At 37.8% G+C, this 19636-nt stretch overlaps 1 protein-coding gene across 9 annotated transcripts; it reads left to right on the forward strand.

Moving 5' to 3' along the window:
* The first annotated feature begins 1114 nt into the window (after positions 1 to 1114).
* Positions 1115 to 19514, forward strand: LOC122417523 (uncharacterized). Of its 9 annotated transcripts, none has more exons than XM_043431073.1 (12): positions 1115 to 1498; positions 1596 to 2035; positions 3127 to 3206; positions 4390 to 4568; positions 9083 to 9209; positions 10937 to 11135; positions 13754 to 13871; positions 14037 to 14461; positions 14588 to 14881; positions 15612 to 15884; positions 17329 to 17466; positions 19266 to 19514. In XM_043431073.1, the coding sequence occupies exons 3-12, from the start codon at positions 3177 to 3179 to the stop codon at positions 19400 to 19402; spliced, it is 1920 nt and encodes a 639-aa protein (XP_043287008.1). In that variant the 5' UTR covers positions 1115 to 1498; positions 1596 to 2035; positions 3127 to 3176; the 3' UTR covers positions 19403 to 19514. The 9 variants fall into 9 exon arrangements, with proteins under 9 accessions (XP_043287008.1, XP_043287016.1, XP_043287052.1 ...); XM_043431081.1 differs by having other exon boundaries at positions 1115 to 1489; XM_043431117.1 differs by lacking the exon at positions 10937 to 11135.
* Positions 19515 to 19636: the final 122 nt, after the last annotated feature.

Raw genomic sequence — 19636 nt, forward strand, 5'->3', positions numbered from 1 at the left:
CGGAGATCGTAATTATTGTCTCCAAATTTTTTTTTCATTCCGAATTTTTTTTCCATTTTCACATATATTTCACTTCCATACGAACCTATAAAAACCCAAAAAAATTGGGAAATTCTATATTTACAGCACGTTGAAGTGAAATTTTTCTTCTTAAGAAGCATTTTTTTTCAAACTCGCTAAAAATACAGAATTTCTCAATTTTTTCGGGTTTTCATAGGTTTACATGGAAGGAAAATATATGAAAATGGAAAAAAAAAATTCGAATTTTCGTTGCAGACAATAATTTCAATCTTCACATCGTACCCAGCTGAGAAACTACTACGATCAGACTTGGCGCATAAACCATGTAAAAATGAGTATTTCTCACACGAAAAAAATGTTTTTGTACTTTTTAAATATCCTTGAAACTATACTGAAAAGTTCGCTACGCTGAGTTATTTCCGTCCATCCTAAAAACATTTCCGAAAACAATCGATTTTTTTGACTCTCTAAAGCAAGCCCCCCTTAAGTGTAAATAAAATGAAAGTGTAATGCAAATAGAAGCTCTGTATTATGATTGGATAAAGTTTTTCTATGCCTGTCACAATGTTACGATAGTGTCAGCTGTGGTCGTTTCTCTTCGCGAAGAAATTTATATAAGTATACGAATGGATACATCACGATTATTAACACACAAAAGGGCTTGAACTGGATGTTTGAAAACGCCAATTAATGCGAATCGCGCCGTTTTCTTTGATGATCTATTCAGACGTACATAATTCAACACGATGATTCTCGATGTAGTTGTGAACCCCACGCACCAGTGTACCGCACCCTTTAACTAGCCGACGAGCAAAACGAATGGACACGCCAACAGATGGGGGAGACAGGGACAGAGGCTGAAGGAACAGAGAAAAAGTATGTGTGAGTGTTGAAGAGAGACAGAGAGAGAGAGAACCCGAGGGTCGGAGTTCATTGTGCCACAAGTGCATTCCGAGTTTAGAGACGCGACCAATTGCTTCGGTTTTCATAGAGGGAACCTCCCTCGTTCGTTTCTGTGTATGTATACACACATACAAAGTTGTATAGGAATATGGAGATCTCTCTTGTGGAAGAGTGGACCAAAAGAAGAAATTCAAGCAAGCGTAGTCGCTAGCAACTGGTAGCATTAGTTAGTTGACCATTTTATCATCTTCGTCTCTTTTAACCTGTTTTTTTGCTCAAAAACTAAGTAAATAGTGTGAAACCTGTTGCAGTTTATATTCGCAAGTGAATTGAAATCTTCTTAGGCCTTAATAATGCTGCTCTTCGTGGCATAGGATCATTGAAAAACTGTGTGGATTATAGTGGTATCAAATTCCTATTTTTCGTGGGATTATACGAGGAAAAGGAAGAAGAAGTTACGGGAAACGTTGAACGACGGAATGGGAGCAATGGAATAAATAAATTTCCGCAAGTGCCATTCGTTTAACGAGAGACGGTGCGGTATGAAACGTCGGGAACAAGTGATGTAAGCGCGGTACGTTTTTAAATTTGTGTATCTTTTTCTTTTGTTAGGAAAGTTCTTGGCAAGATTTCTAAAACTTTTCAGTTACAAAAAATGTTTGTCTTTTTAGAGGGAGAGTTGAAATAACTCGGATGGAAACGACTTGAGAAGAAGCAATTTTTATCCAGTGATTCTCGCTGATATTATAGCTATTCGCTGCAGAATTCTAACCAGTGACTCGAGTGTGCAACGTTAATCGATGTGCACCGTTTTTTATAAGTGAAACATACGATTCGCTATTTTATTTTTACGGCGAAACGGGGAAGGGACGAAAAAAATTTCCTGAACGTTGAACGTGTCGCAATTTCCTCGGGAACTATCCGCTCGTCTTGTGCACCACGATCGCTCGTCGTAACCAATCGTCACGCACTTGCTACGCTGTCGTTGAAATTCTCCTCGGACTCGTTAGCAAACGTCAGAAATCTCCGACTCCCTTTTTCTCTTCTCATGTCCTCTCTCCATTGAAAATCACTCGTTCTACGTGATTTATGCATACCTTCGTCAACCAAGGTATGTACGGAATGTATTTCTCTATCGCCATTAGAGTTTCCCAGTGCAATTATGAACAATTCAACTGCAAGTCCGCGCCGACCATGACCTCCGTTATTTTTTTAGGCTTCGGGCATTTCAGCCTCGAAATACACCCACGCTAATTAGCAGCTCGTCAAAATGAGTTCATTGAGTTTATAGTTCATTTCGAACATTCTGAAAAACAAAAACGTTTAGTGCACTAAAAATAAATTCCAATCTTCTTTACCAAGAAAAATAAAATATTTTCGGAATCATTTTCGAGCTGCTGCTTTAGGGTAAGCGCCAAGTTTTGAAAATCGAATAAATATTTTCGTCGTAAATTTCAATCGGTTCCATTGCCAGTCGTAAACAAAATTAAGGGGATCACCCCATGTGGCAGCCGGACTTTTTGGGGTATTTTCGCCGTTTTTTCGAAAATAATAATAGACTTGTGAAATTTGAAGAGTTCATTTATTGGTTTTTCAACTCTATGTTAGAATTTTTTAACTTTGATATCTCGGGTTAATTCGATGTAAAACTACTCCACAGGGACCCATATGTTTCTCCATAGTCCCCACGATTCTGGGGGCTTGGTTTATCTGAGATCAAAATATCAAAGAACGTTTTGATTTGTAAAATAGTGGCTATTACCTCAACTAAAATCATACGACAATTTTAAAAATTGAAGGATTTTTGCACTATGAAACATTTTTGAAAATTGAAATCTTGTGTTTGAAAGCGCGAAAATTCTTCAATTTTTAAAATTGTGGTATGATTTTAGTTCAGGACAGCCACTGCTTTACAAATCAAAATGCTCATTGATTTTTTTCATTTTAGATAAACCAATCCCCCGGAATCGTAGAGACAATGGAAAAACATATGGATTTCTGTGGAGTAGATTTACACCAAATTAACCCGAGATATCAGAGTTAAAAAATTCTATCACGGAGTTAAAATACCAATAAATAAACTCTTTAAATTTCAAAAGCCTGTTTTTTTCTTCGCCGCAAAAAATCCGGCTCCCACACGAGGTGACCCCCTTAACGTAAATAAGATCGCTCAATATCGAATTTAAATAAATATGTGTACAGGCACGAGCAGAGATAAAGCATTCCAGCGACTGATATAGCCACAATAGACAATGGGCAAATGTACAGAGTGTCAATCAGCGGTACGATCTGTTTTATAAATAATTGGCAAGTGGATCTGGCATAGAAATTTAAAGTTATGGTAATACGATCTCCCTTTAAAATCGTTTGGACGTCGCGCTGTTGGTTGAAGCGTTCTCTCCTTGTGTATTTTTTAGTCATCCCATTGCTCTAATATCGTCTTGGTGACGCGTCGATCGTTCGAAACCCGGTGCATTGCAGTGACAGAGACGAGCGCGTTTCGACAGTGCGTGAAGATTTTATTCATTCGGTTCCATTTGATTAAATACATAATTACGTACAACGAAGTTGTTAATCCACGATCGACGAATAAAAAAATACGATTTCAACTTGTAAGATAAGAAAACAGTGTGTCCGGAACGGTGAGTGAATCGAGTGCCTCATTATTATTTTTCCGACGTTCGAGCATTGGCAGACGATAAAAAAAAAAAAAAAAAAAAAAAAAAAAAAAAAAAAAAAAAAATCGTGTCTCGCGATAAATCACATACTTTTTTCGGTTTGTATGCACGAACGCGCCAAAAACACGTAACAAATTACAAACGATGTGCGAATAAACTTGTCTCGGAGCTTCGTTTGATAACGAAATCGCAAAACGCATATACAATTGAGGCCCGAACCAAGTCTTTTTATTTTTGTGATACTGTCTTTCCTTTCGTCAAAGATACCGTAAGATACCCATCGAATCAAAACTTTGTGCCTCTCCCCATTGGGACGTACAAAAAGCAATGGAAACGTTTCGCTTTTGACAGATTTCAAATAAAATTATTTTTTTTACATAATTATAAATTATTTTAAATAAAATTCAAGGCCGCTCAGAGAGTTGTATGGAGAAACATTTATAGGCGAAAATGTGTAGTTACGGAAATTCGGGGCGCAAGATCGAACAAAAGTCATTTAAAAGAAACAAAAATTACTCTCCAATTAATGGCCTCAATATTTAAAAGGAAAACTTAAAATTTTTTGTCAAATTATTGATTCATTCATTCCTCGTCTTCCTTCATTTCTGAAACTTTTATTTCATGGTCAGTCACTTTTGACAGATGAAATCATTGTTTTGGTAAAATAAGCTCAAAAACGTCGACTCTGATGCAGCTTTCGTCGATAATAATGCAATCTGCAGTGCACACTTGCAAACAGTGCATCTTATTGTTAACGTCGTTTGACATCGTTCTCGATTAATTTTAGTGTGTTATAACACAGCATTCAGCACAGTGTGTGAAATTGGCAGTGGGTCAGCAACCCGCGAGAATGGGTTTATCCTGGTTGAGGGAATGCAACCTCGTCCTCGTCCTTGTTCTCGTAATAATGGTATCATCGTCGGCTATCGAGCTTACTGGAGACAACGTGTGTCACGGACTGGAAAAGTGAGCTGTGCACATCAAAACTCATTTTGTGCTAGAATTTTCTCTTTCTTTTCTCTGCTTTAAGCTCGGGGTCAAAGATCGAAATTGGAAGATGAATCCCAATTTTTTTCGCCACTCGTACAAAAATTATTTTCATTATTAAGGAAATCATTGATTCATCGGTAGAAAATTCATTTTGTTTTTAATTTAATATTTCTTGACAAGGATTTTCCGATTTCATATCAGACACCGAGTTTCGTAACTCTTTTTCAAGATTTACTCTGCGTTCCAGCGTTCATTTTAATTGATGATGTTTTTTGTCAGTAAGAATTGTCACTATTTGTACTGCGTTATGCCACACCTTGCAACCGCTCGCTTTTCATTTTTCGCTTGCCCAACAGTCTGACAAAAAATTAGTAGAGTTTCACCGTACACTGTCGACGTTATTGATCATTATTTTTACTCTACGATGTAAACACCTTCTGCAGAATTTATATTAGTACTTCGCCACTGTCAGCCCTCGTTTGCACAGTTTATTTTTCATTTTGTTTTATATTACTCCGCCTTGACTTACTTATTGTTTAATAGCTGAAATACTTCATATGGTCTGCTATATAAATTGAAATAGTACTATTTTTTATAGCTAGTTCTTGAAGACTTCATTTACAATGAAAATCGTAAAACCACTTCTATAATGCTGCACTGAGAAAAATATTGAAACAACGAAATGTGATATTACGGGGTGCCAATGAAATATAAGATCATCGTAACGTTCAAAATGCTTGAATGACCAAAATTGTTCAAGATCAAACTGCAGATTTTCATTATCTCCGAAAACATTGCAGTTGAATTAAGAAAACTCTCCCAATAAAATCAATTTCTGTTGAATCCATAATTTTTTTCTCAGTGCATAAATTTATGAAATTCAATATTTTTTATGGCGTCCAGATCGAAATTGCTGCTGCTCATGACTTTTTCCCTTCGACGTGGCATTCATTTTAATAAAAATAAATTCTCAGCCACTGCAAATTTCATCTCTAATAAAAGACACTTTGGGCATAATTCTTTCTTGCTTTTTCTAATCCCTAATTACGTTTTCATGTTGTTTTCTATTGTCCTGTTGACAGTGATTATTGAATGTCTGTTCACTTCATTTTCAATCTGCTTTCATGACGTCATGTATAATATCGCATTTGCATCGCCAGCTCTCTTTCTCTCTCTACTGCACGCACACACACGAATCTAATTTATCGAAATGTATAATCGTCCACCTGTTACTTCCGAAAAATTGAAAATTACCGAGGGTTGAACCCGGGTCTATTGAATATCTCACTGGTCCACGGATATGAATACTTCAGTTCTCGCGCCACGCACTGTTATCGTCCCTGCACCCCCACTGCGCTTCCCTCCGTTTAACTTTTCGTCCACGTGTAAGTGACACGGATGAACGTTCAAGTGCGGTTGTTTGTTTCATTTGGTCTAGACAACTTGAACGACGAGGATGCCTCATTATCCGAAAGATTCAGCAGTCGTCCGAATTTCATTCGCGAGGACACTTTCAATTAATCCGTTGATTAATTTCTCCGAAACTTCTGCGTGCCTCTGTATTTTAAAATCATTCAAGTTTCTCGTACTTTGTTTAAGGTTGTTCAACAACAAAACCCGATTTCTTACGGAAATTTCGAAAAAAATTTATGTCGCTAAGAAAAGTCTAACGAATCGACTTAAAAAAGTAGTTCTACCGTATAGATTTTCAGATATTGCAAGTTCAATTCTATGGTTTCTCCATCTGAGCAGATGGTAATCGTCAAACAAAAAATCTGTATCGAAATAACTCGAGAACGGTTCTTACGATTTTTATTTAAAAAAAAACCACTGTTAGAGCATCTTTTGAGAAATAAATTATTATTGTAATAAAAATCGTATAAGAATTTGAGTGGAAGAATTTCAAGGTTCGCATCGTGGCAACGCTGTCCCGTGGGACAAGCCATGATTATCACTATACTTTAGAACGCTGCGCTCGTCTCAGACAACTGTCTGTGTACAGTGTTGCCACGATAGACGCGCTTCTGAGCGTTCATTTGTGTGCTCGTAAATGTGCATACGGCATGAAAATGTATTCCAGCAGGGGCGTGCGCAAAAGAAATATAAAAATTTCAAAATCATGAGCAATTATGAAATTTTAGTAAAACATCGTAGCCATATTTGTTTTTCCGATCATTAACGATAATTTGAATGATTTTTTGAAGATATTTCACAACGAATAATGTTCACACAGGAAGGGGGCTGCACCCTATTTTTTATACGACACTTAGCTATCGAACTACCTTAAGAAAGTTTAGTTTCAATTCATCTACGCAGTATCTCTGCGAGGAAAATAAACCAAACGAACGCTCCAAGTGCGTAATGTAATTACAGCAAATTATTTTTCACCGTACTCTTCGCTGCTCTTTCATTGAACATTATTCCGCATAAAAAATTCCATGCAAAGTTATCAAATATTTTTGCCGTCGTTTTGTCAAGACAAGTATTTCCTGTATGAATGGCCGGTGGCAAAGACAGTTTGAATAATCGTTGCTATTATTTTAATATAATCATCATGCAATATCGAGAGTGGAATTCCAGTGGCCAACAATTATGGGAATATTGTGTTCTGCGTTCACGCGTACAAACGAAAAGGATCAAACAAACAATTTCTTTGCCCGTCGTTCCTTATATAAAAATATGAATAAAAAGCTCCGGGTGCTCAGTTGGCTATGAACAAATTATTTCTCGTCAGATCTAGAACAGTTTTTCACTTGCTCAATAATAAAACAATCCTCGCAGCCCCGTAATGAGGTCAACCATTTTGCTGGCCAGAATACGCGATGGAAAATATTTCTAATCACGAATATTTATCGGAGGCACTCTGCTTCGCAATCTCAAAAGCTCGTTCAAATTATACAGTCATTAATTTAGTTAACCGAGTCATTAATTAAAACCGAGTTTCTGGAAATTTGCCACTTTCTCCGTGAGTGAACTTTTGAAAATGAACGCAAATTTTTCCATTATTCAGTGTCATTTAAATCAGTAATCACTTGCAAAAATCGAGGAAAATATCGAAGCTCGTCATCAACGAAACTGCACAGTTTAGAGCTGGAATCGCCTTTGGATTTTTAGGCAAATTATTGAGGTTGTGAGGCGATCATTATCATTATTATTATTATTATTATTATTAAGGTATATATGTAAAAAAGAAAGAAAAATCTATGGTCTTGCCGTCCGTAAATCGCGATAGTAAATTGCACGTGCACGCATGTCCTATCCGCTTTGAGCAACGCGATTAAGAGTTTCCAAAGTCGGACAGGAAGCTTTTGCAATATCGCATATATCGCGGTAACGTGAGCAACAGTCGAGGAGACCCGTCCTCCAAAGGCCGAAGTAGAAAATAAAAAAGTAAACTACATCGACGGTGGAAGGAACATTGCACGCGTGCATGAATATACAAAGGGATTTTCGAGCCCTTTGTCGTCGTCGTTTCGACTCTCCACGAGAGTTCGATATTTTTTCATTACTCTCTCTCTTTTTCAATCGGAAAATGAGAAGCATAGAGCCACGAACGTTTAATAAGCGAAAAAATTGGGTTAGGGCCTTTCGCTTTTCAGCACCTGATTTTATCACTTCGGTGGCATTGAATCTCATCTTTAAAACATGCGATCTATGTATGCACTCCCCGTGACCAGACAGGCGCGATATTCCTTCGCGTGATTCTTGTTTCATGGTAGCGAGTCCACAACAGGCGAAATTTTGATGGCATTAATTCATTCATTTGTTAGAAAAAAAAACAATTTGTAAGAGGCTGATAAATTGCTTTCAATCAATCAGCTCGGCAAACAGCTCATGAATTTTCGTCCAAAATGCATTTAAGGGGCCCTTGAGAAATCTGGAAAACAATTTTTTCATAAAATATCCGCGGCGAATGAAAAAAGCGAGAACTTTTTACAAATCTACTTACACCCGAATATTTACACACGAAACAATTACCAGTAAGACGATAGAAGCAAACGAAAGAAAAAGAATTCCTTCGCATAGACCAGTTTTTCGGGACTGTTATTACTCAATATGGCACTCATTAAGGCACTCCATCATTCGACTGTCCATAATTTCAAGCTCGCGTCCCTCCAACAGCAAATGGAACAGCTCAGTGCCGAGGGTGAGCAAAAAATTCTAACGATGAAAAAACAACGTTCGAATTATCGCTTTGACATCGTACACACAAGTCATTCTGTCCGTATACTTTTCTCCGTTTTTTCCCACGCTGGCTTTATATCTGAAGTTTCTCAATTGGAGGACAAAGATTGTTTGTATGCCAAGTGAAATCCAAGGAATCGATGGACCACTGATGTCGCTGTTACTCTCTTTTTTCATCCAACCAAACTCTTTCGGCACGCCAACTATCGGGAAAATTGTTCTTCCAAACCATCCGAATGTCTCGTTGATTTACAAGCTTGCTTCAACAAAAAAACTGAATGTTCTGAAAATTAACAACTTTTCAGCTACACCACGACCACCAAAGAGAGTTATATGGAACCTGTCGTCGTCCACACGTTCACCTGGTGTTTCCAAATACCTCCGCGGTGTCCGAAATCTCGCATGGAAATGCGTCAACGATGGCGAATAAAAGTAAGTGACAAAATTGCGAGTTTCGCTCGATGATTTAGATTTCGAAAAACTCCATATTTCTTCAGGATTTCATTACCTCACTTCGAATTAATAATTCATTTCCAAATTGAAAAGCTAATTTAATTAGTGGAGCGAATAAGGGACCCCCATGAAAAGAATTTATATTTCAAATATATGTAATATTGTATGAAAAGTATTTCCGCATAAATATAGTCTTTTTAAACTTTCATACATACAAGTATGCTGAATCATGTGCAGTGTTGTTATTAATGATATATTTTTTTTATATTAAATATACATTTTTGATAAATATGAAATACTTTTTTTTTATATGAAATATCAAGAGTCTAATATATTGATTAATGTATGGAAAAATATATTCTTTCGATGTCTACATGCTAGTTTAAGGTTACACGTTAACGTCTTAATATTATCTAAAAATCTTAGAAATTATAATTAATTAAAAATGTATATTTAATCTTAAAAAAATATATCGTTAATAACAACACAATACATGATTAATATACTAAAATCAGAAAAATCATTGATAAAATAAATACATGATTGATATATTTCTATGTGTGAAAGTTAAAAAAAATATTTTCTATTTATGTGGAAAATACTTTTCATACAATACTACATACATTTTAAATATAAATTCTTTTCAAAGGGGGAACGATGTCTGACTAATTATTTGGTAACTAAAAATAATGAGATTCGATCAAATGTCGTAGAGGATCCTCGTCGAGTCGAATCCACTCTTCGGAACAGACAATAAGATTTATTTTTACGAATTATTAGCTGGATTCGATTACGATTTTTAAATGGAATATATATCCAAATTTGATAATTATAGTATCCTCATTAAATGGGTGAACGTTGCGTTTATTTCTAATTAGTAATTCTAAGTTTGGTAGAGCTATTCCCAAGTAAAGTCGCTCATCTCTTCGATAGTTCTCACATACTAATAGCCACGAAATACTAGTACATTCGTGTATAATGTTCTGCGTAGAATAGGCGCAATTCGAAGCGCTTTATGAGCGCTCATTATGGGGAAAGCTGCAGTAGTCTCGGTCTCGGTTGAGCCGTCTATACCAGCTGTAAATAACTCGCGAGCTCCTAATTAAATAACTGTTCGGAAGATGGGATAGATTAGTAAAGCGTATTAACCGGCGTAATATCGTTCATGAAGGCGTATGTCACGCGATTTCCCACCGAATTCTACTCGGACAAGTGCCTTTTTCTCATTTAACATTTCCTGTGTTCACAATTTACGACTCTTTCGATTCCATCGTGCTATACTATCGTATTAAACACTATGAACATACGTGAATGACCATGTTATACATAATATTCGCAGCTCCTTCTCGTGCATGCGTACACGTAGCTGCTCCACACTCATCGATAAATCAGAGACTGCAATTTATTTTGTTATTATTGTGCCACCTTGCGATGTACGAAACTGCAACGTTTTTTTTTTACTTTCTTCACTGTAAAGTTTCTTCGTTCTACTGTCAATTAAAATATAACAATTAAGGATTCTCTTGATTAAATAGATACAAGATTTTTCACGAAAATGCATGGTTGAATATTTGGAGAGAATTTTGAGTCACGTGCTTAGTACTGAAACGACGTCGTCTGGGAAATTTATGGGGAAATTAAGAGAAGTATTGAAGGGAATAGAGAACGTGACCGAGTATTAATCACGTATTTATTTTTCCATGTAGACAGAAGTCCGACAGAGAAAGTCAATGAAATGCTGCGAAGGTTACGAGGTGAAAAAATCCACTGGGGAATCCGTGGATACGCAAAACTCAGATTTCGGCGTGTGCAAACCGCATTGCGATATTTGCGAGTACGGTAATTGCATCGCACCGAATATTTGCATGTGCGAACCGGGTCGTCGCGGAGATGGATGCGCCTCTGGTGAGGATACTTGAAATATGAATGAAATAACAAAAAATCGATGATGAATATGTTAAAATTTATAAAACACTGTCCAACTGCATGGGATTAATCGATGAAAAATAAGGATAAATTGGTTCCTCCGAAGCGTAGAATCTTCATAAAAAGCGAATTGATTACATTCGATCAATAATCTGCTTGATGAATTATTCGATGGCTCAATTTCCCAGCGAAGTATGCTTTTGATCGAAGATCACTAGCCTCCGTTTTCGGTTCATCAATAAATCTTAAAACTGCAAAACTCAAAGTTCACCATCAATGGAACACACGGACGAAATGACTTAAATGAAATTCCTCGTCGACGCTAATGTCATGCGCGCGATTTTCAATGCAGCCTTTACAAGATATGTTTGAAAGATACATACGAAGTAGGCTTCTCAAAGAAATATACACTGATGCAAACCGCGAATGAAATGGCATTGATCCCAAGGATAGATTCGAGACTTGTGTCCTTATGTCTGTGAGAAATCGCTTCATAAGCATATGTACGAGGGACTGCACACGTGGGCTGACATGTAACGTCGTTACGTGCCGGTCGCCTTGCGAAAAGACTGCCTCTCATTGGCAGAACGAACGCCATCGAAAGTTGCGGAAGCCCGGAAGTAGCATGAGTCCGAAACTTTCGCAAGGACTTTCGAGTTAACAAAAAATAAAGAAATAAGATAGAGAGCGAGAGGGAGGGAGAGAGAAAGAGATTCGATCGACTGTTATCAAGTGGTCACAGAATGTCCAGCTCAGACAAACCGGCAATGTAATATAGCAGCGAATTTGAGCTCGAACATACACGGATACGCGCCAACACCTTCTCCGCCTTCGCCTTCAAGAAAGAACATTATATCCTGCTTCTTTAAACTCCCTTGCCGGACTTGAATCCTTATTCACTTGTGTCTTGTATTACGCTCGCGAAAGTACCAGGGAAACGATTTCAACGGTAAATATTATACTTGTATCTCGTGTAAAACCTTCGCTATTAAATTGACTCCGTATTACGATACCTGATAACGCCTGAGTGCGACGACACAATCAAGTATTCTCGGTAATGAAAGAAACACTTGGAAAAAATAACGATTCGATTCATCTTTCGAAGGAGAAATGAATACAAACTTTAGAAACAAAATAACGAAAACTTTTACATCACACTTGTGGGATGACGGAATGATTTTCTCTTCATTTCCAAATGACATAAGAATCAGTCCTTTCGAGTGTGCACGAATAATTCGTAGTAATGAAAAATCCCACAAATATTTACGTCAAAATAAAGTTTCCTTTTTCACGACAACGTACTTAAAAGAATATTTATTTTCACCGTATTATGAGGCACACTAAAATATTTGCGCTCTCGGTGAACAGATCTTTTCTCATTTTGCGTACATTCTTGTCGTTATTGCGAATATTATTAAACGAATCGCCAGCCGGACTCGTGCGGCTTACCGTGAAAGTAACCATTCAAACGATCACACGTTACCGAGTGATAAATCGTACGCTGGAATATTGAAGTTTTAAAAGATATTGCGCATTCCCAGCACCGGAAGCGAATGGATATCGTTACAGGAGCTCATTTGGAGAATTATTATTACGCGTGACTCTTGGTACGTCTGCGTTTCACCGATGTTGCCGTTGCGGAGTCTGAACCCGGTTATGCTAGAGTTTGGGGTTTCCGGCACGGCTTAAAATGGGATTTTTAGTCGATTTCCAAAATTCTGGGCATGCCTGTTATTCTTTTTTTTTTATCAAAAACAATGTTGGCTTGGAAGTTTGCAACGTTGGAGTTTAACGGAATGAAGGAAAAAGACATTTGCAATTCGCAGCATTTTTTTATTTCACGAAAGTATCGGTACAGGTTGAAAAATTATACGAATTGCAAATTCGGCACGGAACGAAATTGGAGAATTACTGGAATAATTGGAAGGTTTTTTAGATCATTCATTTGGACTTCAACGTTGCAAACTTCATAAGTCACAGATAATGTGAAAGAAAGTAAAGTGCAAAATACAGTCACCAAACGATTTTCAGCACGTTGGACATTTTACTAATATTACTGTCACATTTTTATTCGTTTATTTTTTGTAGCTGAGACTCGAGAAGACTCAAAACTAACCTTTGATTTGTCGGTTCATTAACATTTTTCGATTTTCAGCACATTTTCCAAGTGTCGGAATATCTAGATAGAAAAAAATGAACCGATCATTAGGCCAATAGCGAATAAAACATTCGTAAAGCCAGTGGCAATGAAATTTGAAAGATTGATCATTATCAACGCTTGAATAACACGCGAGACATAACTGCAATAATTCAAAGCGAATTGCCAACTCGTAACGAGAGCTCTGTAACTGCAGCCCGGTCGATCGTCCTTCGATCGATCCGAGTTACTTTCCATCTTATTCTATCTCTCGCTATTTTCCTCACGGCAATAGCACGACGATAGGAAGCGATGCCAGAATTTACTCGGTTAAATCGACGCGAAATTCTCAGTGTAATTTGTCTCAGGTGTTCGATCCCAGCCAAGCTTATTTAAATCCTATGCATTGCTTTTTCAGGATCGTCATTTTGAAACTCGATCGTTTTTTTTATGTCCATAGAATGCCCATCGGGTACTTGGGGTGAAAAATGTTCTCAGGCATGTAATTGCCAACCAGTTCACATCTGCAATCCCATCGATGGCAAGTGTCATTGTCCGCCAGGATGGCAAGGCTCCAGGTAGCTCCAGTTTTTCCTTTCATCTGTGAATAAATTAGTAAAAATTTCAGAATCCTCGATTCAACGTTATTCGGTCATTTATTTAATTCTCTTCTTTCTTCATTGATGCAATAACAGAGCAATCAAATTCGAAATTATGGTGTTGCGTTTCTGATTTTATTCAAGCTGCAACGAAAAATGTCCTCCGGGTAAATGGGGAGTGGATTGTGAGCAATCGTGTGCCTGTGACAGAGCGAATTTCGGAACCGAGCAGTCACCATTAGCACGACAAGAATTAGCGTCAGTTTGTCATCACGAGACAGGAAACTGCATAAATATTCATCACATTATCGTTTCCTCCGTACCAGAGATAATGACGAACGATCGGTTCGATCGCAAGGAAAATATCGAGCTGGATACTCCGAGTTCCACAACTGTCTCGATGGCTTCGTCGTCTACGGAAGCCGCGGATCGAGGCCAGGCGCTTAATACGGATCGAGACAATTTACATGTAAACAGACATTCCGTTGACAAAGTTATTGGCGATCACCGGAGCGATGGAGTGACGAAAGACTTCCGAGAGTTCACGATGGAATCGTCCACGCCCGGTCGTAAGATGAGCTTTGATTCGAACCATTTGTCACTTTTAATTCACGTAGATTTTTACTCGCTTTTTTTCGTTTATGCTGATACCGAAACTTTTCGATGCAACATTTCATCGCAACTTCGATTTACAGATTACGATGAGTCTTCGAAATCTTCCAAAAGACTCGAGACCACCTCGGACGAGGCATTTTCTGATACGATTTTTTCCGAGATCGGTGAGATTGAGACGAGCCCAGTGCCTGTTAGGATTGAGACGATTAAGTATGATAATTACAATGTGCAGCAGCGAGTCGAGAGAATCGACGTGAAAAAGCCAAGGGTCAAAAAGCCATCGACCTCTGGACCGATAGTCGCTGTAGTTCACGTTTCCGGTAACGGATCGCCCGATCACGATGGTCCAATGATAATGACATCGTTGGGTGCAGGTGAGGTCAATTGATTATTTTACATCTCGCTCGTGCACGACCTGTAGAAAGTGTTCGAACACATTCACATTGAAAAAACGAAATTTCAGCGGGTCAAAGAAGTTCATGTGAATATGAAACTCATTTTCCAATGACAGTAAAAACGTGTGCCTTCTTAAAGCATCATTAAAAACACTATGCAAATTCGATTAAACGCAGTTTCACTGCACTTAGTTATATGGAATTTTTACAGCCTGCAGTTACTTATTCCGAGATCGAATGAATATATTTAGATTAAATCAAGTATTGACATTCCAAACACCATGATTACTGCCTGCCGTGTACCTCTCATGAACGTGAAAATAAACAGCGGTCTGAGCGTAAAGCCCAATGGCGGTCTGCGGAATTGTCGATGCACTTCAACGACGTGCTGGCGCGAAATTTCTAACTCCGAATGGGAAATTTATTTCCACTAATGAAATTTTATTGCTCATGACTTCATTTTCAGATTATGAAATAGGAGGATTGAATCGAACACGTATAAAGTGACTGCTAACAGAAGTCAGCGAACTAATGAGAAAATTGTTTGCAACCGACGTTTTCAAACTCTTTCTCTCGTGTTCGTCTCAATTTATAATTCGGTTGATTTTCAATAATATTTTACGTACGACGAACTTTCGTGGGAAATCGTGATTGTTGAATTTTCCTGAAAATTTCAATTCTCTTATAACGAAAGAATCAACAATTTCAGAAAAAATACCATCACACACGGTCGCGATGCCACTCGACGTAGCAGCTTTGATTGTTGTCGGCTCTGTAATATCTCTTGGCTTGACAACACTCGCTGTGCTCGCGATCCTTCACATACGATCAAAGCTTTTCGAGACTATACGCTTGTCGATATGCGATGCGGACAAACGCGATATATGCAACGATACCATTCGGAGGGCAGGCCTCGAAAAAGGGAATTCCGGTAGAATTTCATCAACCACTTCGACCAACGCTATACTCGCCTGCGAATACGGTATGCGAACAGGAAATTTCTAATTTGTCATGAAAACACATTTCTTACGAATATTTACTGGGAAAATAAGAAAAATGAGGAGAAAAGGAAAAATAAAATTAGAAAATCGTCGTCGCTTGTGAAACCTTTTTTGCGTGATTCTGCTCGGAAATTGTTCACATTGAAAAATGCCTATTGACAGTAACACCAAAGATTTTGATCTGCAGGTAAATCACTATCGAAATAAAAATCTCCAAAACAAAGCAATTCTCGTTGAATTAATGATCGAATCGAGTGAAAAAATTATATTGCAAAGATCTTGAAATCGTCTACCATAAAATCAGCGATCCCCGGACAAAAGAACTTGCCCAACTGATGAATAAATTTAAAAAAAAAATGAGCAAGTATTGGCAAACACGTTTACAGTGTCCTTGCATTAATTAGTCATACGTAAAATGAACTCGCGAATCGCAATAGGAGAAGAGAAATTGAAACGCTTAAAGCGTATGATTATCGCGGGTTTTTATGATATGACTTAATTCAAGGTGTTTCGAAACGAACAAAGAATTCGAACTTACGCAGTATTGAGCAGTTTTCTGCTGACATGACTCGACACCAGGCACATAATAATAAACAGAAAAGCATGTGCGTAAATGACAGTAATGTTTTTACAGTCGAGTGACTGCGTCGCGTATTTTTATTTGCAGCTATTCGGAGGAATGAACGGACTGCGAAATGGACGAGATATTGGTTAGCCAATTTAACAAAGATTTGATTAAAGTTTGGACCGAGCCTTGATACAAAAAAAGACTGAAGACAGTTACTAACTTTTTTCGCTCCTTCGATCGATCAGCTATATTTTTATATTGTGATCATTCAAGCCACAATGCAACGATTATTCTCATCGTTCAAACGCCTGCCAATCACAGTACCAGAGTGGCCAAATCGGAGCGATGCTTCGCACGAAATTCGCAACTGCTATCTCGAGCGAACGAATCGTAATTGCGTTTGCCGAGCGCACTATCGCTGCCGGAAAAAGAAATAAACCATTAGGAACGATTGGTAAATTGAGACCTTCCGGTTCGCGCAAACATTTGTATCAATAGTGGTATCGCCCTTTCACTCCCTAAGGCAAATTTTGCTTGTACTACGATGCTGACAAATTGTACAGATAACCGGGAGTGTCATTCCGATTCTTCAACACACATCCGGTCGGAATATTTTTTCTTTACTGAACAAAATGCTCGCCGCGTTTAACCTTCAAAAATATGAGCTTTGATTTTTTTCTGTAGCTTGTGATTTTTAGTGTCCAGTCGGTGGAAGACACTGGGACCATATTTTGACTGAGATTTCGTCTAATCCGTTTTCTGTTTATATCGAGAAAAACACGAACGAGAATAGTCCATCGTGAAGTTGTGCTTGAATTTGAGCAAGATTTTCAAGCATTTTTATTTATGTTTTTCAGAAACTCCGAGATGCATGATTCCTGAGCATCAAACATTGACGAGATCACGTCCAGCCTCGAGTGTAGAAATCAGGAAAAAAGCGGAGTCGAATTACTCGAACGATTATCCAAATATTCGATTATTCAGTAATCTTCAAGGTAAAAGGATTCCTTTGATGGAGTTAGAATTTTTTTATTCCTCGCCGCAGTGCTTTCCTATTTCAAACGCTTTCAAACTCAGTCACAAACGTTTCAACTCGTGCAAAACCGCTCAAACGCGTCTCGTACCCGCTTGGAAAATAAAACTCCGAAATCAATACGAACTTAAATGGTTATTTTACGTACACCAACGCATTCAAAACCCTTTGATCTTGAGAGTCCCCGATTCAACGGATTTGAACTACGCTTCACGTGCTCTCCAATGCAAGCGGGTTGATTAATCCAAAATACTCGGAATTCGATTCAATCCATAAGCTCATTAACTGCTCAATGATATATAAACCATGAATTATTATCAAGATCCAATTCCGTTATCAAAATCTCACAATTCAAGCCAGCAGCTGCATAAAATCCATCAGTGTTTCCACAATTCCCTGAAACTCTCCGAATTAGAAGCATTCCAGTAAAAAGTCGCCTTGTTCCAAAAGCTGTTAATAAATGATGAAAAAAAAAAAAAAACAAGAAAAAAAATCATCGATTGTCTATCGAACAAACGGAAACAATTACTGTTCAATATTTCCTTGATTTTGAAAACGTTTTATCAAATCAACGCATCGTTGCATATCTATATATTAAATGTTGCATTTACTTGAGGCGCTCGCGCTTTCGCTGCACGACTGCGCACCGGTTTTCACGTTAAAGTACGTGCAATCGCTCCCCATTCTGTGCCATTTAATTCCCACGAATCTATGCGGGTTGCATCGTCTATTTCTCAGCACCCCGTCGTTCTTATGCAAGTTAAACACTGTGCTAGCTTCACCTAATGTGTGTGTGTATGTATGTGTGGATGTCGACAATTTCTGTTGCTACCACGTTCCTTTTCATTTGTATAAAGTTCATATGTATGATGGATTTTCGTTTTCATGAATTCTTCGAAATAAATTTCGTTGAGCTACTGATGAGATTGCAAGATAAATTGTTCCAAAATCAATATTTTCTCATCTAATGAGTACACAATTCTGAGAACACAGGTTTTCCCATAACTTCGCGTGATCACCCAACATCATAGTGATCGCAAAAAGCCCATGAAAAATTCAAGAAAAGTAAAGAATCGAGTTTTCCGTTAACAACTTTCTAGCGAGATGGCTAATCATCTCTCGGGTCTCATTTATTCAGCCTCTCCGATCGATAACGTGTATCAAAGACTCATCGATCTACACGAAACCGTGCACGGCATCAATGTGCTCTTTCGAAAGTGGAAAATACGGAAGATGCCAAGTTTCAAAGCCGTAAACGTTTACGGATCTTCTATCTTTTCCTCACTTTTTCTCAACCTCTCATTCCGATTCTTTAATCTTGGAACTTTGCCATTTTCTAACTAGTTAAATGGAGCTCTGTGGAGCCCATCTGCCAAACGCTCGATGCTAATTTTTAGTTCCTCTTTCATTGTTAAACTATCAAGACGTATAACTTTTGTCGAAAGACACAAAACGCAAACAAATTTCTTCAGCGAATAAGATCCTCGTCAATCTGATACAATTCTTCGAAAGTTTGATGATACGATAATTGATGACGCGTTATTTTCCTAATGCAAATATTAAGAAGAAAAACCCAATATTGTTTTTTTTCTCAGAAAAGAAATTTTTTTCATCCACACTTATGCAATTTTTGTGATTTTTTTTCTTTGTTCAAATGGGACGTGGGTTCGAGTGGAAGTCTTTGATTCCACGACCATGAACACCATTTTTGTTGTGCTTCGGTTGAAAAATATTGAAATCCGTTGTATTTTTTTTTCTCAGAATTATTGGAAGCTCATTACGACAGGCCGCCGAGTTCTTTTCGTCCTGCAGTGTTCGAAATCGATGGGGAACACGTTTACGATGAGATTCCTTTGCAGACGAGCACGACATTCAGCACACCAAAGAGAGATTCGTGAAACGAAGAAGCAACGAAATCGTTCACACGAATGCTGCGTATTTTTGTCATAAACACGTAATTTATGATTGTACAAGTTTTTCATACAATAAAGACATAAATTCAAATGAAAATCTTTACAAGATTCGACAATAAATCGTATGATTGTCACTATAAAAATCAATTTCGTGGAACCATATCTACGGAAACTTTGTTAGATTACTCGGAGGCAAAAAACTTGATTCGTGAAACGAGG

This window comes from Venturia canescens, chromosome 1, assembly GCF_019457755.1.
Source record: "Venturia canescens isolate UGA chromosome 1, ASM1945775v1, whole genome shotgun sequence".
In the NCBI taxonomy this organism is placed as follows: domain Eukaryota; kingdom Metazoa; phylum Arthropoda; class Insecta; order Hymenoptera; family Ichneumonidae; genus Venturia; species Venturia canescens.